The 22,429-nt window shown below is 52.7% G+C and overlaps 1 protein-coding gene across 6 annotated transcripts in view; it reads right to left on the reverse strand.

Moving 5' to 3' along the window:
* Positions 1–22,429, reverse strand: part of LOC108494865 (protein CEPU-1) — a 358,720-nt gene continuing 336,291 nt past the window's right edge. For 5 of the 6 annotated variants that reach the window (XM_017809846.1, XM_017809849.1, XM_017809847.1 and 2 more), the window contains 5 exons: positions 7,333–7,467; positions 6,576–6,696; positions 4,813–4,964; positions 1,839–1,871; positions 1–332 (listed from right to left, as the gene is read on the reverse strand). In XM_017809846.1, the coding sequence (XP_017665335.1) occupies positions 232–332; positions 1,839–1,871; positions 4,813–4,964; positions 6,576–6,696; positions 7,333–7,467 (542 nt within the window). In that variant the 3' untranslated portion in view covers positions 1–231. The remainder of the gene's footprint in view (positions 333–1,838; positions 1,872–4,812; positions 4,965–6,575; positions 6,697–7,332; positions 7,468–22,429) is intronic. The other variant, XM_017809848.1, reaches the window with a different exon arrangement.

Consider the following 22,429-nt stretch of genomic DNA (forward strand, 5'->3'; position numbering starts at 1 on the left):
TTTTTTTTCCCTTTTTTTTTTTTTTTTTTTTTTTTTTTGCACGTGTTTTTTTTTCCTCTCTCCCCCTCCCCCAGGTGGCCTGGCCGGATACTCTCTCAATTCTTATGATTATTTTCGGAAACGGTGAACACTTCTTCTTCTTCTTTTTCTTCTTCTTCTTCCTCTCCTTTCTGCTTGCTCTCTCGCTGGCCGTGGTCGTCGCCGCCGCTACTCCGCGGGCCGGCTCTCGGGTCAAAACTGGCGGGCGAGTTGGGCGAGCGGGAGGAGCAGGAGCCACGCGCAGCCTCCTCGTCGCCACGCGCCGTTGTTCCCGTCGTGCACCGCGCCGGGGCCTGAGCGAGGGAGAGAAACGCCCGCATGGTCACTCAACAGAGTCGATAAGAAAGTTGTGAAACGTGAAATAAATCGCAAAACCAACCGAAGGACGGTATTTGGGCGGTGTTGCACGTGGTGGGATTGCTCTGCAGGCATCGCCTTCCACCTGTGCTGTCCTCAAGAGCACGGCAACAACCGTCCCCATCCCCACCGACCCCGGCCTTTGGGACAAGACTCACTTCTCATCCCTAAGTCCCCATCCCAAGCCCATCCCCCTGTGCATCACCACCATCCAACCTCCCTCAGCCCCTTCCGAATTTGTCCATGTTTCCAGCCACACTTAGAGGGGAGATGACAGCTTTTGCCCAACACACTCTGCCCAGCCCAGGGTGACCACCCTGTTCCCCACTTGTGTCCTTTGGGAGGGCACAGTAACCACCTGCCCACCCAGCAGAGACACCACCAGCAGCCCTGTATTGAGGACTTGGGGTTTTGTGCCCCTCCAGAGTCTCTGTGAGGCTCATCACGGGCCCAGACCATCTCAAGAAGAATGAGAGGGGATGAGGAGGGTGGTCAAGAAGAGCCAAGCTCTTCCATGCCTTTTGGGATCACTGGGGGTGAGGAGTTCAGAGCTCAACATAGGAAAGGATGTGGAGGGTGTCTGACCCAGTGGCTTTCACCAAAACATCCCAAATAGTTGGCCCGGGGGAAGACTAGGCTGGGAAAAGAACTCAGGAAGGCATCCAGGCTGGTGTCCTGCCAGAGCAGGGCTGCCCACAAGATCTGACCCGCACATGCTCTTGAAACCCCAGGACATGTTCCCTCACTTCAAAGTCCAACCAGGGCACTGAGCACCACTAACCATTTGGTCTCCCACTCTCCAGCACGCTCAGACACCTCACACCTCTCAAATTCAGGCACCAAATGCAGGTCTTATGCACTACCTCCACAGCCCTCCTGACATCTACAAGTCATCCTGGGGGTTGACCTACTCAGTGCACCACAACTGAAGCCACCCCAAAATCAAGATGACACCAGGTCAGTTGGCCGGACAATAAGATTGCCCAGCTGAGTGCTGGCTGCCCCAACCAGGAATAACACCAGGAAGGGGACCTAATGCCTGTCTACCCCTACCACATCCTGGAAAAAAGGTACTAGGAGCATCCCAGAGGAGGAAGGATCTGCCAGAAGACCCACTTAGGCAGCAACACTGGAAAGCTGAGCACAGAGACATTCCTGCTTTTGCCCTGGCGATGGAGAGGGAGCAGGAGACTGCGGGATGGGGCAGGCATGCAGAGGGCACAGACCACCACCAGACAGGCACAGTAGGCTGGCAGGGAGGGGGCAGGATGGGAGGGCAGCTAAAAAAGCCCTAATTCATCCCTACACCAGTGAGAGCAGTGGGGTTGTGGGGCAGGCTGGTGCTGCGGCTCCCGCTGAGATGAGCTGGGGTGGGAGCCGGAGGGGCCCAGGGGAAACACTGGGGGAAGCACTGGCATTGCAGGGGTCCCCAAATTACTGACCTTTCCAGGGTGTCAGAGCGGTAGTTGTCTCTTCTAAAAATTAAAGAACAAGTGAAAGTTAAGGCAAAAGGGCAATGGAAAGTGCAGGCTCGAGATGCCTCCCTCAGCCTGCCCTCGACCTGGGGCTGGGAAAACGAGTGGATGGGGTAGCAAGTGGGATGTGCTGCCCAAATCACACCCCAGTGCTCTGAGGCCACGGTCCCCCTGTCTGGGGGGGGGAAGCTGAAATGAGCCAAATAAGGGACCTCAGACCCAGCAAAGTCTGTGGTTGCACCCTGAGCAAAAAGCAAAGCACAGGGGCTGGGATTTGGGGGATGCAGGGGGTTCAGCTCTCCCCTGCAGGTTTGGGGCCCATCCCTCTCAATAACCCTGCAACATCCCAAATGGATTTATCGCCTGACAGCAGCCTCTGGGAGTGACAGGAGGAGAGGCAGAGGGCTTGGTTTTTTCCCCAGCTCCACAGAACGAAGCAGTTTCCCTGAACACTCCATCACATCCCAGACAGCACCAAATGAGCCGCTGAATGAGGCGGCAGGTCTGTAATAACGAGTGCTACATGTTAAATAAAGCACTAGTTGACCTCCCTGAAAAATTAGATTAAAAAAAGGATTAAAAGATGAACGCTACATTAGCCTCTTGCACAGCCCCAAAAAGGTTCCTGTCACGGTACCTGCATGGATTAAAACTCCATTTGGGGGCAAAAAAAACTTCAAAACACTCCCTCAGCTTCAGGGAAAAGGGAACACTCACAAAACTGTCCCCCCAGAACCTTACAGAAGAGAGATTTCTCGTGCTGCAGGTAGTGCAGCCATCACACCCACTTCCCTCTTATCTTCCATCTCAATAAATAAAGACATTATTCCCCAGACTGAGGGCACTGATTCCTTAGGGACAGGTGACACATGGGGACACCACATCTCTGATAATTAGGGGAGGGTCGTTCCTGGGGGTGCTGGGGGTCCCTGCACCAGGAGATGGGGGACCCCTGCATGTCATGGTCCCCTCAGGGAGCTGTCACCCCCCCAAGGGCACTCCATTAATAAAGACTGAACAGATCACCCAATCGATGTGGTTTTATGGAAATTAAGGGTGCTCAAAGGACTCTGATTTCATTCCCTGATGGGATTCACAGTCAGACCAACAAAGCTAAGGAGGTCATAAAACAAGCCTAGACTTCTGTGGGATTCTTCCCTGCCTCCCACCTGGCACTGCACTCACAGCACGAGTCCCACAAGCCATTGCTGACAGGTTAGAAACCAAAGAGCTAAGAACTCATCAGCAGGCAGATGTCATCTGTACTTTTGGGCTATTCATCGAGCCTGGATCTGCAGATGCCAAATAAAGGCCCCTGCTAATTAAGATTTTAACCTCACAAACCCAAAGGAAGCCTACAACATCACAGCTGAGGATGTACGTGTGGCTCAGGTTACGTTGGGCACCCAGCACGTCCACCCTGTGCGTGCAGAACAGATGAAGCCAGGCCTGGGTGGTCTGCAGTGCCAGGAGTGTTGGTATCCCTAAAACACAGGGTTATTGGATCACCAGGAAGGCTGGTGGGGAGGAGAGTGGAGATAGTTCCTAAGTAACACTAATGATGGTTTAGCACAGGTAAATGTTCATCACGTACAGCAGGGATGTTTTGGGGGGAGCAAATGGGTGTTTAAGGCTCATTAATATCCAAGGTTAACTCTGCATCAGGGCTGTGGGCACGGAGCTGAGCATCCAGGATGGGATGGACTCCTCTGTCACAACTCAGGGGAACCTGACACAGGTGCCAATACCGTGGCAGGGGAGGACAAGCCTGTCCTGTGATGCCACCCCGAACCCACAGCTGGGTGTGGCCCCTGGCAAAGCCCAGCATCCTCTACTCTCCTTAAACAAACTGCTGCCCTGGACCACATCCAGCCCCTCCCCAAGGATGGTGAGACACAGACATCACTTCCCGGGGTCTCCCTGTGCCTCCCATGCTCCACTGCTCTGGCACACTCAACATTCCAACACGTACTCTGGGACTCACTGTCCCGGTGTGCTTTGCATGGATAAGAGCACAGCCTGCCCTGAGCCACCCCTGAGGGGCCTGGGGATGAGGAAAATGGATCTGGTCCTCTGCTCTGCTCCCCTCCAACCACACCACAATGAGAGGCAAGGAGGTGACAAGGCAGAACAGCTGGGTGGCGGAGGAGGACAGTGCTGGGGTGACATCAGGAGAGGATGGAGGTCCCCACTCCCCACTTCTCCCATATGCTTCAGCTGTGAGAAACACAAACCACATATCTCCAGCAGGGAAATACCCCCATGCAGTGCCCAGGGATGAGATCTGTCATCCATTTCTGACTCCCAGTGGCCATGAGAGGGATCTGGGGAGCATAGACCTTCCCAGCCATGAGCAGTGTCAGAAGGATCCCAGCTTTGATCCCAGTTCTGCCATGCAGGGAAAACAGTCCTGGGACAAGGGTACAAACCTAGTCCCCCTCCCTGCCCTCTGCACCTTCCCATCTCCCTCTGGCACCATCAATAATATATCTCCTTGGCAGGAGGGAAAACACAGCCTGAAAGGTGACAGAGACAGGGGTCTATTCATTCTTGGGTGGGAATGGGACAGCAGTGACCCCGAAAACCATCTCCTCCCACTTATCAGCACCAGAGGATGCCTTCACCCAGAGGCTTTCCCAAGGACTTATCAGAGCAATAAAATGGAAACCTACAACCAAATCCTAACTTTGCATCGATGGTGGATCCCAGACACCTGTGAACAGTGACTGACATGGTACATGAATCAGGAGGCAGGTTTGGAAGCTCCCCAATTTCCCTGAGCTCACCATGTCCTCCAGCCCATGCACTAGGCTAAGAAGGATCAGCAGCAAATGCACATCTCCCCCAAAAGACAAGGGAGAGCCTTTCCACCTCTCTCCCATCAGTGATCTCACTGTTAAGTCATTCCCCCTCCCTGTGTGGCTCCCTCAGCCCCACTCACCATAGAGGATCATGCTGGCATTGGTGTTCCCTAACTGGTTGGAGGCTACACAGGTGTAGTTCCCATAGTCCTGCTCAGAGACGTTGAAGAAAGTCAGTCTGGAGAAGAAGGCTTTGTTCTCCACTTTCAGCCCTTTCTGTCCTTCAGCCAGCCTGGGAGAAAAGCAGAATGGGAGAAGGTCACTGGAATGGTGTCAGGAGGAGAGGTGCCTGCGATTTTCCATGGCCCTGGTTGTGCCTGGGAGAGGGGACACTGAGCTTGGGAGAAGAGGGAGAAGGGAAGGTATTGGGAGGGATATGGGAGATGGATTCTGCTCTGCTGGGTCTCCAGCTGCCAGCCCACACTATCCCCACGCTGACCAGAGGCACCAGAGGACTCTGGATGGCGCTGGGGCTTGGAAATGCTGTGCAGAGGGAGAGATGCTCACATGCCAAGGCAGAGAACCTGGGAAAGGCTCATTGCCACCCTACAGAAGAGCCTGGCTTCCCTCTGGTGTCCTCAGCCCTCCCTGCTCTGCAGGATGCCTTCTTGCACCTTCCTCTTCCTCTTCCCTGCGTATCCCTGATGGGTGACATGATGGGCACCCACCACTGTGGGGAGGCTTCTCAGCCAGCCCAAATGCTGCAGCATTAATCCAGTGCTTGGACTTCCCTGAGCTCCTTTCCCCATCCTGCTCTGCTCCTGTGGCTCTTTTACTTGCTAATTCCTCATGGGAGGTGCCAGATCCCCGTTATGGTCCCTGCTGGACACTTATCCAGGGGCTGAGCCCGCTGCTGCTGCTGCTCTGTGGGCCCTCGTGATCTGACCTACTTCTGAGCAGAGCCTTTCATCTGCCACACAAACATCCTCCTCTTTGTACACTCCTTTCCTCCTCTGGCTCCTTTCCTCCCCAGCCCGGGAAGGCAGGTGGCCCCAGACTCCCCTCCAGCTTCTGGAGCATCTTTTTTGGCTAAAACACCCCTCCTTATCAGTAAGGATGTGGCTCATCCTGTGTTTGGCCATGCCACTTCCCCTCTGGGCTCCCCAGGGAGAAGTAACACAAAAATTGGTTAAAAACATTCTGTCTGGGGTCAGAGGGAGGCATTTTCTCCAGATTGAGACCCTACCCTGGGCTGTGCTGCTTCACTCCTCATTCCCCTGCTGCATTCCTGTGCTGTTGCTTTGGCAGAGCACAGGATCTGCTTGTTGATCTAAAAGGGTGGTTTTCACCCTAAAGCAGAGCAGGCTGTCTCTGGGGCCTAGCAAACCTGTCTCTCAACCAACACCATATTTCTTTTGCCTTTCCGAGAGCTGCCTTCTGGCCAAAGTGTTTAAAGAGATGACAGAGGTTTCATCCACTCTTAAGTGCTTGGATTTGTGCTGCCAATATCCCTCTTCCCTGTTATGCTTCACCCAGGCTGGGATTTACCACGACACCTTCAAATGGAGGCAGGGGCAGCAGCGATCCTGCCCTGATGGAGGCTGAAAGAGGCTCCTGGAAAATTCCCCCTCCCTAGATGTCCCTCAGCTACTTTTCACAGTGTTAAATATAAAGCCCTGGAATGCTTTTAGTAGATACTGGCTGTGGATGCAGCCTGCCTGCTGGAATGCCTGGATTTGCCCCGGACAAGCACAACCTGCTGCTCCTGAGGGCGACCTGGCTTGGTACCCAAACCAGGCTTGTGCCAAGGGCTATGAGTGGAAACTGCTGGCACTGGGTGCAGCTCTCACAGGGTTGGTGTGTGCCCCACCCCATCCCCCAGGTCTGTCCCCCAAACTCTCACCGCTTGTCATCTTTGTACCACTGGAAGTCGGCGGAGGGGACAGCGGAGGCTTCACACAGCAGGATGCCCTTCTGCCCCACTGGCACCCCGCTGCTCTTCGCATCCGAGATGTACGGTGGGTCTGCGGGAAGATGGGAAACCTGGGGTCAACACCCCGGAGCCTTGGGGCATCCTATCCCCCCGCCTTGCTCCTCAAGTTCTCCTTTCTTTCCCCGCACGTGGGAAGGAGCCCAAATCATCTCAGCCCATGCTCAGCTCCTGCCACTCTGGTGCTGCTGTCCAGGAGTTTTTGGGCTTGTGAGGGGGTCTTCTCCAAAAACAGGAGCTCCCCAGCTCTCAGGCACCACATGTGCACTAACGGGGTGACCAGAGAGGGGTTTAGGAGGGTCTTCGCCTCTGTCTGAGCATGAAATATGCTGCTTTCTGCCTCTCTCTCATTTTTTTTTCTAAAGGAAAAAAAATTCTATTTACTGCTCACTTCTCTCCCCGGAGGTTATCAGCACAGCGTCTCTCCATGGGCGGAAAACCCAGGTTGATGGAGACAGCTGAGGAGGAGGTGGTGGAAAAAAAATGGAGCTTGAAAAGAAGGGGAAAATAGGGCAAAACACCACCTGCTCAGAAAAACTGCTGCCGCCTGTCTCGCTCTGGGACCCGAAGCCTGTGCGTGCCTCGCTTCCAAGTGCCATTCCCTTGGGGGGGCAGCACAGTGACACACTCCAGCCCCACCCCTGTCCCCTGCTGGCCCCCAGCTACTCACAGTTGACGGTGACTTTGACTCGCTGGACGACGGGCGCTGAGACGTCGTTGGAGGCGCTGCACTCGTACTCGCCCGACTGCTCCCGCGTGATGCCCGTGATCTCCAGGTACTCGTCCTCGCTGATGAAGCCCACGGCTGCAGGGCACAGACAGAGGGGTGAGTGGTGGGGAGGCACAGCAAACCCGTGTCCATCGGCTGGTCACCATCTGTGGCTGTGTCACTCTGCACTGACATCAATCCTGTGAGTCCCAGCCTGGCGTGCCCACGTGCCTGTGCCCCTCCATCCCAGGAAAATCCCAACCAGAATGGTGTCTGCAAGCACTGGAGTTCTGTGGACCCGGCACTGCCAGGAGTATCACTTGCTGGAGATAATGTCCATAATGTGGGCAGAGTGGGCAAAGTGGTCCTTGCCAAACCTGCACCCTGCTAGAACAATGCAAAATCACCTCTCCTTGGCATTTGCACGTCCCTCCTGAGGGGGAGGCACCACTGGGCTCACCCAGCTTTACACAGACACCCCTCTCTAATTTTCACAGCAAGTTTACTCCCATTAGTTTTTGTGCCAGCATCTCCCTTCACCTGCAATGCTTCATCCCTGCGCTACTCTGGGCTCATTTCTGTCAGAGCTGCACTTGTCCCCCTCTTCCCCATCCAGCCTGCAGTGCAGCTCCTGCTTTCGCTCCAAGCCAGAAAGGTGCAATTAGTGGCATTTCCTTCAGTGTGGCATCATTCAGCCCCCATTCCTTACAGGAGCCCTCTTTGTTTTGACACTTTCCTGGAAACCCACAGCACTCAGCTGACCAGACACTGGTGTTGGGGCACAAGATCCCCTGGTCCCCCAAACGAACAGCAAAAGCAACTTTTTGCAACCCCTAACGGGAACAACTTCTCCCTTCCTTTTGTTTACATCTCCCTACCGGATCTCCCACAGCTGGGATGCTCTAATGGCTGCACGGAGCATCTCTGAGCCCAGTGTCACACTTAATATTCCTATAAATTTTAAACGGTAGTCCTTGGTACATATGTGTGGCAATTGGTGTCATATTTTAATTAGGCTTGCCCTACACCATCTGAAATTAATAATAGCTCGAATTACCAGTGTAATTTATAAATTAACATTGCTGCAGCATTAGGAAATAAATTAGCTCTGGACAGCTGTTTCTGGGAGTGAGTGCCAATGGCAGAGAGGCCAAGCACAGGTCCCTGGTCCCCGGGGGATGCCGTGAGCTCGCCCGGCCCTTGCTGCCCACCCGGCTACTGGAGTGACCTGATGGGCCACGACTCGCTGCGCTTGACTGGTCAACCGTGTGCATCTTGCTCCTAACAAATGCAGGCAAAGGACACACGTGGGAGGCTCCTGGAAGGGCACACACCGCCTGCATCCCACCGGCTGATGCTTCCAGAGCATCTCTTCCCGCGGCACAGAACAGCCTGGTCAGACTGGACCGCTCACCACAGAAAGCATGTAGGGACCTGAGCCAGCACCGATGGCATTCCTGTAACACCCTGGCACAGCTCAACACAGGGAGCACCAGGGTACCTGCTGGGATCCTGCTGCTGCAATCCCAGGTGCCACTATTGCCAACTCAAACTAGTGCAAATATGCTCAGCCATGATGAAATACCACCTTGGCTCTCTCTCCCTGCACCAGACCTCACAGCTGCTGCCTCCACAGAGCATTCCCGGGATTCTGCACATCCACTGCTCCCTTGCACACTCAGAGGCCAAACCAAGGACCCTGTGCACGTAAGGGTGTGCATCCCACCACCCCAGGCTGACCTAACTGGGAAGGCAGCCCCATGAGCTTTGGAAAGGGGTGAAGTGAGTGTTCCCACTGATGAATTGCTGACATCCACCCACGCCCTCAGCCCCCTGCCGAAATTCCTACCCAAGTGGCTGGCGGTCCAAACCGCTGAGCTCAGCAGTACTTAGAGCAACTGAAAGGCGAGATATGAAGGCGTTACCCCAAAATCGATATCCTTTGGAGACACACAAATTACAGCGTTACATCCAGCGGCCCTGAGGCACCGCAAAAAAAACAGGAGAGAGGGGGAAAAGAAAAAATCCCTTTTGTGGCTGACCTAGAATCAGCTTCTCTGTAGCACAGCGCTGCCTGCTGATAAAGGAACGACACAGCCGGTGGCCTTCAGATGCTCCGTGCACAAATCTGACTCTGGGCTGTGCAAAGGCTCAGATAACACTGCTTCCCAACTAACCAAAGGCCCTTCCCGAGTTCCAGAGCTGCCTCGCACACGGCAAGGATTAGCTCTTGCCACAGTCGAGCCGTAATGTGCGCCCCTGGTTTGATCTGGGAGCAAAGCAGTTCCAGTGCATTTCGTTCCCCAGCAAAAGACTTCATTAAAGTAGCTGTGAGGGTCAGCTTTACACCTGCAAAAGCGCAGGAAATTGGGGGATGAAGGTTTCCTCTGTGCCTGTGTCCTGCTGAAGTCTGAGATGCTTGCAAGGTAATCGACCGATGGAGAGGCAGAGGACAAAGTTCAAGGGCTCAGGGTCTGGAATCTGTGGGATTTCAGCTGCAGCCCATCAAAACTGGCACACCGAACCTGCCCTGGACCAAACCAGGATACTCTGAGGTGGAGCTGACACCTGCTTTTGCCCTGTGCACGACCTGGTATAACACACACTCAGATTACAATAGCATTAGGAATGCCATCCAGAGGCTATGGTCAGATCCTGCTTCCTTAGTGCCAGCTACAGCATCCCAAAGACTGAGGTGACACAAGGAATTCCTGGCCACCAGTGAAGCAGGTGACACCAGGTGGCCAGGACACCATCTGTGTCCCCCCTGTGCTCTCCTGCACGAAGGACTTTGCAGGAAAATCGGATCCATAAACCTGTTTCTCTGTGGGATTGCACCCTGGAAGCACCTGGAGCTTGGGGATACTCAGGGCAGGCCTGGACCAGAGCCCTGCAGCTCCAGGAGCTCTCCCAGAGGTACCAGTCCTGCTCTGCCTGAACCGATGGTGGGAACTTCAAGGTTGTCTCTGCTTGAGCACAATTAGGAGCTGAAATATTGCAGGAATTAATGGAGAGCTCTCTCATCTCCTCAGTAGCTAAAAAACCAGCACAGCCAGCACCCATCATTATTATTATTAATACTAATAATATAATACAGGCCAGAAATGGAACAGCCACGGACGAGGCACAAGCATAATCCTTGTTCATCAGTTGAGGATGATGAACTAACCCAGTGCGAGCCAGGGAGATGGAAAAACAGAGCCTGAATCCTTGTGCTCAGCGAGCAGGAGCCTTTGCACAGACTAGCATGGACTATTTAGGACTTGCTCCTCAGATCCCCATAAAAAACCTCAGGGGAGGGGAAGCTTGGCTGTCGTGGCAGTGGAGGAGTGATGGAGGTGAGATCCTGGACTGGCACAGAGCACCAGGGCAGACCCAGCACGTGGCCAAGCTGTGCTTGGGGTCCCACAAAGCTTGGATGAGATGAGGTGTGGGCAGACATCTTATACATCCATATTCCTCCCTCCATGCCTTTCTCCTTCCCTTGCTTCTCCTCGTTTCCCCACCCTGACTCATCTCCCTTCTGACTCCTCCTGCCCGTTCGCTTCCATTGAGCCTCTGACAAGATAATAACTCACCAGAAAGCAAACACATGTTCCCAAATTAATTACATGCCACCGTCCCCTGGCTCACTGTTGCAGCCATGTTCAGGTCTCTAGGACACCACTCACAGCTTTCCCTGGCTGAAGGCTGCCCGTGGAGCCATTCAAAAACCCTCCCTGAACTTCTTTCCTGGCTCAGTATCACGGGATCAAGTGATCACGCACCTCGAATCAAGTTGAGCCAGGCCAGACATCCAGAGCCGCAACATTTCCACTTCTAAAGCCCAAAAACACTTCAACAGTGGTCCACAACAGATTTGGTCACTGGATTCTCAAAGTCCCACCACCAATCCCAAAGTTCCCTGCCTGCTACACCCTGCTGCTGCATTTTTCCAGGCACCGATCCCACTAGCCAGGACCAGTCAAAGAAAGAGAATATTTTATGGAGATAATTTTATTAAAATGTTTACAACAATGCAGATATTGACATCTCACTTCAGTCAATAGCACAATTTATTGTCCTTCAAGGTGAACATTAAGCCAAGCTGTCCATTAGTCAATATTTACCTCCAAGGTCTATAAATCTTTATACGGGCTTCAGCGGATGTTGACAGCAGCTGATTCCAGATAAGTAAAAGTAAGAGCGTGAAACATTGCTCCTTTTGGAGGTGAAATAGTAACTAGTTAATTACAGTCCCTACAGCAATTCTCAACTATCAATTTATGGCTACTTCTGGCAATAAAAATTAACATCGTGCAGACTCCCGGCTCCGAGTGACGCACTGAACCCGAGAGCCATATATTTCACACATCACCCCGACGTGGTGCTGATGGCCATCCTATAACAGTTTATAGTAAATAAATAAAACACACAAAGGTAATACGAGCGAGTTGTTGGCACCAGAGACCTGCTTCGTGCGGCGGCGGGCGGTTTAGTAGCATCAGAGCAGATGGGGAAGGAGGTGGGGGGAGGAATCACCCCCAAATCACCCCAAATCCCTCTCAAAGCACACACGACACAGCCCCGGGCGGGTGGGTGAACAAGAGCTGTGGCTGCCTCCAGCTAAACAGGTGGATGCATCTGCTTCACCTCTTATTAACCACCATTACCGGCTCCTGATAGCTCAATTAGCACACACGGAACAAAGTTCAGGCATTTCTAAAATTCCCTCTCCCATTTTTGTTTGATCAGGTGAATGACCCCAGCTAGGGCAGCTTCCCCTCCCGTGCACCCCCTCTTTCTGACTCCCCCGTGCTGGCTTAATGCTGCCACGCTCCGGTGGACAGAGATTGGGGGTAATTAACCTGCTGGAAGCCATCCAGCGCAATCATTAAAAAAATGATTTTTTTTAAGATTACCCTATCGACCCAGGCGAGCTGCTCTCCTCCTCTCGTGAATATTGCATCCCTGTGCCACAGGCTCCAGCCCATTTCCATCTGTGCCCCCCCTTAGAGGAGCAATCCCCTCAGGAAGCACACCTACATGAGATGTGGGCTCTGAACCTCCCCTTCTCCGTGTTCACAAGCCTTCAGAGGAGGGACCGTAACCCCAGAAACGGGCACACAGCACATCAGAGTCTGTGTTGTGCTTACACGGGGCCAAGCCTCTCTCTTTTTGAAGTTTCCCGATGACAAGGAAAGAAATCTCTGCTCCGACATGCTTTTCCATGTTAATTAGCATGTTTCCGTGGCCTGATGTTGCGCGAGGCCCCAGGGGATGGTGCTGCCTGGCACCGCGCGGCGCTCAGGGATGAGGGAGCCTGGCAGCAGCTCCCTCCACTGCTGTAGCCTGGGGTCCCTCCTCATCCTCACACCCCAGGGGTGGAGAACATAACCAGTTGTGCCCCGTGTCACTAAGAGGGAGTTTTCCTCATTAAATTGGGTTTGGGGCAACTCTCACAGCCAGTTTTTCTCCGTGCCCTTGTGTGCGGCAGCACAGGCTGTGAGGGAGAGGGGTGGCCACAAAGTCCTCACCATAAAGTCCTTCTCCTGCACTGGTCTCAGTGTCCCCTCCTCCCCAGGACTATGGGAGCCTCTCCTTGCACGTGGCCATGCAATGCTTTGGTTTTTCTTCTCCTTCCAACTATTTTGAGCATAGGTGAGATGATGGTGCCTCATGTTTTGCCTCGAGATAGGATGGAGGACCCTCCCAGACCCAATACTGTGCTGGAATGAGCAGAGGTGACTATTCCTGAAGGTCCCATCTCTAGCTGCCTGTGACCATGGGGTCAGGACAAGGGTATTTCAACAGGCACCCTGCAAACACAACTTCCAACCAGGAGCCATCACAAAGCCAGTGGCTCTGCAGCCAAACCTCTGCTCTTTCCTGCCAGGAAAGACATTTTCTTCAACTTCCTGCTCAACTCAGAGCTAGAACAGAGACAGCACCTGCATTTGTTTCTACACTTGCTCAGTGCATTCCTGAGACCACACCTGGGGCTCATATCTCATACAACAACTCTAATAAGTAACTATTAAGTGGGCAGCAATCAGGGACTAAATCACTGGGACATGCGACTTACAGAGACCCTCCAGATGCCACCACATCACCTGGTCACTCAGCCTGTGGTCACAGCCCAGAGCCTATATTGGCATCAACTCCAAGAAAGGCAAAGACACTGCCAAAGGTCAGGGTTAGATGGGATGTTGGGAAGAAATTCTTCCCTGGGAGGGTGGTGAGGCCCTGGCACAGGTTGCCCAGAGAAGCTGTGGCTGCCCCATCCCTGGAAGTGTCCAAGGCCAGGTTGGATGGGGCTTGGAGCAACCTGGGCTAGTGGAAGGTGTCCCTGCCCATGGCAAGGGTTGGAACCAGATGATCCTTAAGGTCACTTCCAACCCAAACCACTCTGTGATTCTCTGCCTTGCCTTTCCCTGCGGTATCCCAGGGACACCTGCCCAGCCCAGTCCCCTCACTGATGCTACACAGCGCAGCCAAGTCGGCTGAGCTGTCCATTATAGCACCATTGTGAAGAGTTTTTAGCTTAAAAGTCCTTGAAAGTTTCCCACTGTGACTCGTTAAACAAGATCTTTTTCACTCTCCCTCTATTCTCCGCTAACAATATTTATACTCATTTCTTTTATTGAAATCTATCTGCCGCCTGTTCTATTAAAGCCACCTGAGTGGCAGCTCCTATTCTCCGGGAGCCCGCAGCCCATCTATTCTCCAGACAATGAGGTACAAGCAGTCTATCTTCTATTGTGCTTCCCGGCCTTCGGCTCTCAAATCTTCCATCTCAAAAAAAGGCACGTTGGAGACGCCTCCACGCAAAGGATTGGAATCCCAGGCTGTGGGGGCTCCCCGGTGTCAGCCGGGCTCACTGTCCTCCCTCTCCGGGCGAGCATCTCCAGGGAGATGCTGCTGTGGTACCTGTGATCCCTCAGGGATGCTTTCCCTGTGCATCCTTAAGCGCGGTTCTTTGCCATCAGACGGCTCTGCCGCTGCCGGGATGTTTGCACGTCTCAGACAACTTATTTGTTACCGGGAATAAAAGAGGAGCATTAAACCTTTTGTTTGCGAGAAGTAGTTCCTTGGGAAATAAATGGATTATGGAAATTAATATTTAAAGAAACAAAACAAAACAACTCGGGGACCAACCACCCTTGAACGAGGCTCTAACTCAGGAGTAAATGAGTCGAATAAAGAATGAGCCCTTTTATTTTGGCACGAGGGAGAGCTCAGAGGCAGCTCAAGGCTCAGCAAACTGTCTGCGGCGACTGTCCTCAGCCTCTCCCAGCCCCTGCCTCCTCCTGGGGAGCTGGCAAGGACACCAAACCCCAGGAAAAGGTCCAGAGGGCACATGCCACCCTGTTCGAGCTAATTAAAAACGGATGCAGTTCACAAAGCACTTAAGTGGTGTCAGATCTGCAGCAAGGATGGGTGTAGAGCTCATTAGAGGGCTGCTGTTCTCAATGATACCCATGTGTTATCACAAGCATAACCTGCACACCTTTCTCCTCAGCCCCTGGAAGGGTGAGGGGGTGGTGCCTGTGGTAGCACAGGGGGGAACTGATGCTCAGCAGAGGCTGTGACCAGCAGGGAACCACTTCCCACACAGCTTTTCTGCCTCCTTGCCAGAATGTCTCCAAAAGGTACATGAAATCCAAATACTGAGGCTCCCACGGAGCCAAGTCCCCTCCAGAGAGCTCCTGAGGAGACAACATCTCCCAGCAGCTCCGTGCTCATGCTTGAGCACCAACACTCTTCCTCCCATGCTCTCTCCCAGTGAGATGCCCAACACAAAGTCCTCTCTCCTTTCTTTCCTTCCTCCCTGCGATTGTTTTTCCCCCCGTAGCCGCTTCCAAGGTGAGAGAGGACAGCGTTGCCGGAATGAAAGATTCTCCTGCGTGCCCTCTCCCAGCAGCGGCCCTAATTCATTTTTCATGGCCCCTTGCAGTGACAAAAGCCGCTGCTTCTCTCTTGTAAGCGTGCGCCGTGCAATAAGTCAAAGCTGATGTGCATTTTCCCCCTGGGTGCCGAAGCTGTGCTTTTGATTTAATTTGTCCTGTTGTTTGGCGCTCGGCCTTTGCCGGTGAGCTCCTCTGGAAAGGCGGGAAGGTAAGGCCCCATCCGTGTGGAGGGGCTGCCTGACAGATGGGGTACAGTGGGCAGTGGTTAAATAATTTGCTGCAATGATACCAAGATGTTGGAGAGTGACAGATGCTGCTGGAGAAAATCGCTCAGACAAACACACGCATCCTGTTTGTGGGAGCGCCGCTCCTCGATTAAATCCTGTCGCAACTTGGCTTCCCTGGAGCTCAGCCCATTTCTGGCAGCTTTCTCGCTGGCTCCAGGAGAAGCTGTGCTGCACAAGGCTTGGCGAGGACAGAGGCACCGAGAAACGAGGTGGCTCCTGCCTGATATCTGCAGGTGGCTTGCAAAGAACCCGAAAAAATTCCGCGGGGGATCCACCACATCCCTTCCCAACCACAGGCCCCTCTGTGCAACCAGCACTGCTCTGCAGAAAGCATTCCCATCCCCTGCCAAAGCCGAGGCACCCCGCTTTCCTCTGGATTTGTGTGAAAAAGAGCTGCTGGCTCTGGACTGGAGGGTCCCTCTGGCTGGAAATTTAAACCCCCAGGCTTTCTCCGTAGGACAAGCTCTTAAGAAGCAATTGCAATCCAGAGCGTTAAATGGCTGTAACCTCAGCTAAGCTGCATTTCAGCCGCATTAGGGAAATATCCCTCGGATGGGAAGCAAGTGGCATAATGGCATTAGAGTAAAAAAATAAGCATCAAGTGCCGGCTAAATCCATCCCCAGTGCTGGCAAGAAGTCACGGGGATCTGGAAAACTTTCCCCTCTCCACGCATATCCCTGCAGGCAGCTCACGGAAAGTCCAGATGCCGTCACTGCCATGAGTTTCTGCACATGTGGGATATTTTCCACCCCTTCTTTTCCCCTGGGACCTCCTGACCTCACTTCACCCCCCGGAGCCATCTGAATCATGGCAGGGTGAGACTCGCTGTCGCCTCTCCATCATCTTTATCCCATCTTTATTTTTCCAGACACGCTATTTTCCAGCCCAGTGGCCTTGCTCTGTCCCTCGTGTTTTATGGCACTGATGTCTCCATTTCTGCAGGATCACTCGCAATATTGTGGCTTATTGAGAGAAGCCAGAGAAATGCAGGGGTGATGGGATGGACTGGTTTGGGGCTGTGGGGGGCTGGTGAGGATGCCCTGAGCCTGGGGAGGGGGGATGGGGAGTGGGAGGTCACACCAGGAATTGCAAGGATGGGCGATGCTGGGTGATTAGAAGAACAGGGGTACTGAAGACAGGGCTGAGCCCCCTCACTAGAGCCCACCACCCCCTCCCTCAGGCCTCTGTGAAGGTATTGGCCCTGCTACAGGAGCTGGGAGGGCAGCGAGAGGCATTGCTTTGCAAGGCAAAAGCCATTTTAAATAACAGCAGCATGTCACAGGAAGGGGAAAAACCCATGGGCTACGGCATTGCTCTGGTTTTAAATTATACTGTAGGAGAATAAAAATAAAAGAGAGGAAGACAGAGAGAGAGGCCAGGAGGAAAAAGAATTGCCATTGTTTTACCAAGCAGATGGGAAAGTTCAGGGGATCAGAAAAAGACTATTATTATCTTGACTCGACCGAGAGAAGATGGGAAAGGAAGAGGCATTTTTTTCCCCTGCAGTGAGGAATGCTGTGGCTGAAGTCATTTCAGCAAAGAGTCGGAAGGAAACGGTGCCATCGGCTCTAGGCAGTGCCTGAATCATCCCCATGGCCTGGGCACAGCACCACAGTTTGGCTTTTTGTCCCATTCCCCCGGCAGTCACACCACATCCTGCACCACTATTGCAAGGACAGGGGGGGTAACCAGGGCACACATCCCCCACCACCTCCAGCTGCAAGCAACGTGCCAGCTGTGCTGCCAGATGTGCCCACTGCCAGTGGCACTGCAGCTGTGGCACCACCGCTGGTCCCACCACCTGCCCAGCCACAGGGCACGACCACCCGCCCCAACTCCCGCCTTCGCTTTGCTACAAGCCATAAAAGAATACACTAAACACACAACAAATTTCATGCTGGGTGTGTAACAAGAGCAGAACACGATTTTTTTCCCCTCGAATTCACGTGGAAAGCCCTTTTTCTCTGACTGCAACAGTGCCTGCAACTCTGTGGCTGCTCACTGCTGTTCTTCAGCTTGGTGCAGGGCAGCGGAGCAGCTCCAGTTCACCAGCACGTTTCACCTCCTTGCCATTACAAGCACAGCAGCATTTCTCAGCTTCGCCAGAGACAAGGAAACTCTCTAACCATGTTCAGGCCAGGGGAAGGGCACAACCTCAAAGCCCACGGCAGTGACCGAGCACAGATATCAACAACTGATCTATAAACCGGAGCAAACACTGGTGCAACATCTTCCCTGATGAGTATCAAGGTCATGGGATGGGGAGCAAGGAGGTGGAGCACAAGTCTGCTCTGTTAGAGCATCCCTTGCCCACTACATCCACCCTGAAGCCAGTTCGTGCCACTCTCCCGATTTCCTCCCTTTCTCTCCATCCTCACTCTCCTCCCCTTTTCCCTCTTCCTCCCTCCACCACACAGTCCTTCCCTCAGACCCCACACGTTGCCTTGTCACCTTTCCTTCTCTACACCCACTTCTCTCCCGCACCCCTGGGACACAGAGAGGGGCTGGCAACCTGCCCTGCCTAATCCCATGGCTACCAACTCCTCGGGCACTTAATATTCACGACAGAGAGAAACATTTCACGGCGAATTGGACGCACATTCAACTGGAAATGGAAATTTTATGACTCTTCTCACTCTGCGCTGCAGATTACACCAGCTGAGAAAACATGGAAGCAAATGAACAACCTGTGAACTGTAAAGTATATTAATAATGAAACCATAGCCCAGGAAATGAAGGCTTTATTCTGTTGATATTCTGCTCCATTAATGGAGAGTGCTCGCACTGGCTCCGCCCCATTAGCTGGCAATCTGTGCCTGAGGAGGAGCACAAGGACAGTGCTCCTGTGGTGGCAGGGGCCAAAAACCTCCTTCCCACTGGGAAGTTTGGCTCCAAGCATTTCCTTGTGCTGCCTCCATCTACGGACAGCGCAGGTGGGAGAACAAGAGGGATGTCTTTGGCCTCAGTGCCCTGCCCCACGCAAGCTCAGCAGCAAGATTACAAGGCAAGGAATGGAGCAAATGGTAATGCCAGGAAAAAGAAAGAAAAAATTTGCATGGAAACCAGCTCCAACACCACCAGAAGCCCCCCAGCAAGGTGCCAGCACTAGGAAAACCATCCACGTGCAGGCTCATGCGCTTTCTCCTTGTGCTGCCTCTTCCCAACACCTGCCTGTTGGGGTTTGGGTATCCCCACCTCTCTAATATCCCTCCCACCCTCCTCCTCATGTCCCATCTCTCCAGGGATGGAAGTAGCCACCCCATGCGTGCACTCACAGCCCCAAGGCCACGCTGATAGCCACAGGAGAGCAGTGGGAGAATGAGCCAGGCAAGCAGGGCTTGTGCAAATAAAGGATCCCAGGGGATTATGGACCCTCTTCAGCCACAGTTTGGGAATCCCAGGTGGTTTTGGGGAACTTTTTCACCCCATATTTGGGGGTCCCTGGAGTTTTTGGGGACCCTTTTCATCACCAGTACAGGCATCCCAAGAGTTTTTTAGGTCCCTGTTCACACTACAGAGGTGGTGCTGGGTGGGTAGCTCGACTGGATGATCTTAAAGATCCCTTCCAACCTTGATTCTGTGAAATCTTTGAGTGCTATTCCCCCCACCCCAGCCCTGCCCTTGGCTCAGCAGACCTGGGCCACATGTCAGAGCCCAGCTGGGCTCTCTCCTCCCCAAAAACAACGGCAGTAGCTTATGCAAAGCACATCACGGGAGCTAAAAGGAGCCGGAGCAGAGTTTTCTATAGCTGAAGCGACCTGGTGTTGACAGAATGGGGACGCATTTCCACAGCTCAGATTTTTATAATAATACCTCAGGGGAGTCGCTGGCAAAGTTTGGCCCAAATATAATTAGTTTGCACAGCTATGAGGGGCTGATAAAAGGTTTTAATTTGTGTGGAGATCTCTGGAATCTCAGACGCTCCCGTCCCTTGCTCTTGCCCAGGCCAGCTGAATGAAAGGAGAGTCCCAGGCAGGGAGTGACACAAAGCCACGCATTTATCAGGGAAGGAGGGAGTTGTGTTCAGCACTAAAGAAGAGGCAGCAAATCCAACTAGCTGACACTGGTGGCATGTTGGGTTTTGTCTGCCTTGTCCCACTACGCCAAAGAAATAGTAACACATTCTCATCTTCCCGTGGGGTGATGCTGGGGATGGAGAAGGGATGCAGAGCACAGATCAGGGCATTTGCAACACCTCAGAGGGTCTCACCTTTGTTGCAAAGGTAGTCAGTGATCAACAGGATAAGACAAAACACAAAATCTGGACGTGCAGGCAGCGCTCCCTGCTTTCCCCCCCTCGATAGGGCAGCAACTGGCTGCTTCTGCACGGTGCCATGAGGAGTGAAATCCCGCTCTGCCTCCGGCAAGGAGGGAAAGTGTGACATTGCAAAGCTGCATTCAGGGAATATACTGAAGCCAAGGTGGTTTTTTCCCCTCTTTTCTTAAGGGGAAAACATTGCCTCATTTGTAGCTGGAAGGGGTCTCGTTATTTTCGTACCAAGATGCATATTTTAAAGGTGGTTATGCTAAATATGTGAACAGATCAGCTCCGAGAGTTCATTTCCACCATGCGGGGAATCAAAAATATTACTTTTATACACATAAAAGTACATGATCTCCCATTGCTTTGAAAAAGCATCAGGAAGGGAAATGCTAAAAGGAGCTACCCACATGGCACACTGAGTTTTAGTCACTCCTTGGGAAAGCAAAACCTGGAGCCCATGACGTGATGCCACCAGATTCTGGTTCCTGCTGGGCCAGATCCCACTCCCATGGGAGCAGATGGGGAAGCTGCTGGTGCCCAACGGGCTAAATATTCACCCTCCTCCTGTCAGGATCTGGTTGCTGGTCATAGCACACGCCCACAGCTTTCTCAAATGACCCCTGGCAACTCCAGTTGCCTCCTTCACCACAACCACACACAAAACTAGTGTCCATCCCAAAGTCCTGCTTCCCCATGACCCCTTCAACCTATTTCTTTCACCTGTTTCAATACCCTACATGATACAAACAGAGTTGGACCACTGTTGACCCTTTGCCCAGCCGATCTGTCCAGCACACACTGATTAAAGGAGTATCAAAACCGGTGGCAGATTTACAGGTTAACAGTGATTTAGTGGAGTGCACCGCAGCCAAATTAATGCCGGCTATAATGTAGTTTACCTCATTAAACAATGCACACCAAGATCCTGTCTGTTGTAAAACAATTGGTCTCTGAAGCCTAGTGTTCATCTTCCAGGGTTGCTGGGAGATAATAAATGGGTAATATTCCGGCGATAATGGTAATGGAGTCACGGCTCAGAGCTAATATTATGGCAAAGCAGTAATTATTTCAACAGTAAACAAGGGGACGGTTGAGCTGCCGACAGGATTGGAGCCGGTTGGAATGCTTCAGTTAATAGAGCTGGAGGCCAGGCCTGCAACTGCCTCTTGGAAGGAGGACAAGGTTCTTGGCCACTGAGTGAGTCAGCGGAATCCCTACTGAGTCAACTGGCCATCAAAAGACAGGAGGGACACGTGCAAAAAGGGGAGGTGGGACAGCATGGTGGCCATCCCAACCAAACCCATCCCAACCCAACGCAGAGCCCACGGAGCAGGGCAGGCTCAGTGCTCCATCATACAGATGCAGCAGGACTCACATCCCTTCTTTGACACACCACTTGCATTGTTGGCTCACACAACAATGTCTCCAAAGGAGACAAGAGGCAGTGCAGAGACACGAGACCTGTGATGAACAAGGAGCAGCCTTACAGAAACCATCTGCTCCCTCCTAGAGGTATTTCCCTGATAAAAGGGCCAGCAGAGAACACGACTCTCTGGTCTTCAGTTAATTAGGTGACTTGAGGCAGGGTTAAAGGGAGTGATCTCATGGGACACGGAGCTGATCACAGTGAGGGACAAGGCAGCACAGAAGCAGATGGAGATTTTCCCACCCAAGTGGTTCCCCCTTCTCTCTGGAGCCAGATCTGGTGTCCAGCCTACAAATATCCCATATGCCTTCCCTCCTGGGAGGATCCTGGAAAGATGAAGACAGCAGGCAAAGTGCTTAATGGACAAACCTCTGAGATGGGACAATGTGTCCCCTTCCCAGGGACAAGCAAGTCTTCCAGCTGGATATTTTTTGCAGTTGTTTGTCCTCTTGTTTTAAGCCGCGCCAAGAGCCAGAGAGAATCAATATATCCAAATATACCAGACTTCTCCCAGAGTCCCTTTGCTGGTTTGCTGCTGATGTATAGACAGATGATCTCATGAGACCTCTGCCACATCAGGCCACTGTGTCTCATCTATCTTAAGTGCATATATGAGCTGTGATCACTGCTGTGTCTGAGTATCTCACGTCTGGAACATATTTATCCTCCCATTGGTTCTGTGAGACAAGGGACTGCCATTGTACCTCTTCCAGGGAAGCCACGGAGGTTAAAAGGACTGATCAGGGGATATCTGGGATGTGGTAACGTAGGGATTCTCTGAGGATCTCCCCTGTCTCTGCCTTGAAGCAACAAGGTGTCACCTGCCCCACAAATGACTGCTCAGACTCCGCACAGGATCCAGCTTTCAGCACCCAGCTTAATCCTGAGATTAATGAGGGATTCCCGCTACAGAGACCTCTCGATCAAACCTCTCACAAGTAAATACACCATCAAGCCAAACCATAATGTTTTCCTACCCTGGCAGCCGCTGTCTTAAGCCTCACACCAGAATCCATCATACTACAGCAATAATCAAAAAGCAATTAGACAAAACCGTGGCAGAAAAGTCCATCAAGGGTTGTTAAGGATGACGACTTGGATGCAGCCTCTGGCTCAGGATGTCTGTGTGGGGCCAGGCGGATGAGCCAGTGGAGGGATCCACGTGCCCACACCTACTTTTACACCCTTTCT

The sequence above is a fragment of the Lepidothrix coronata genome, unplaced genomic scaffold (assembly GCF_001604755.1).
Source record: "Lepidothrix coronata isolate B3197 unplaced genomic scaffold, Lepidothrix_coronata-1.0 Scaffold27, whole genome shotgun sequence".
In the NCBI taxonomy this organism is placed as follows: Eukaryota; Metazoa; Chordata; class Aves; order Passeriformes; family Pipridae; genus Lepidothrix; species Lepidothrix coronata.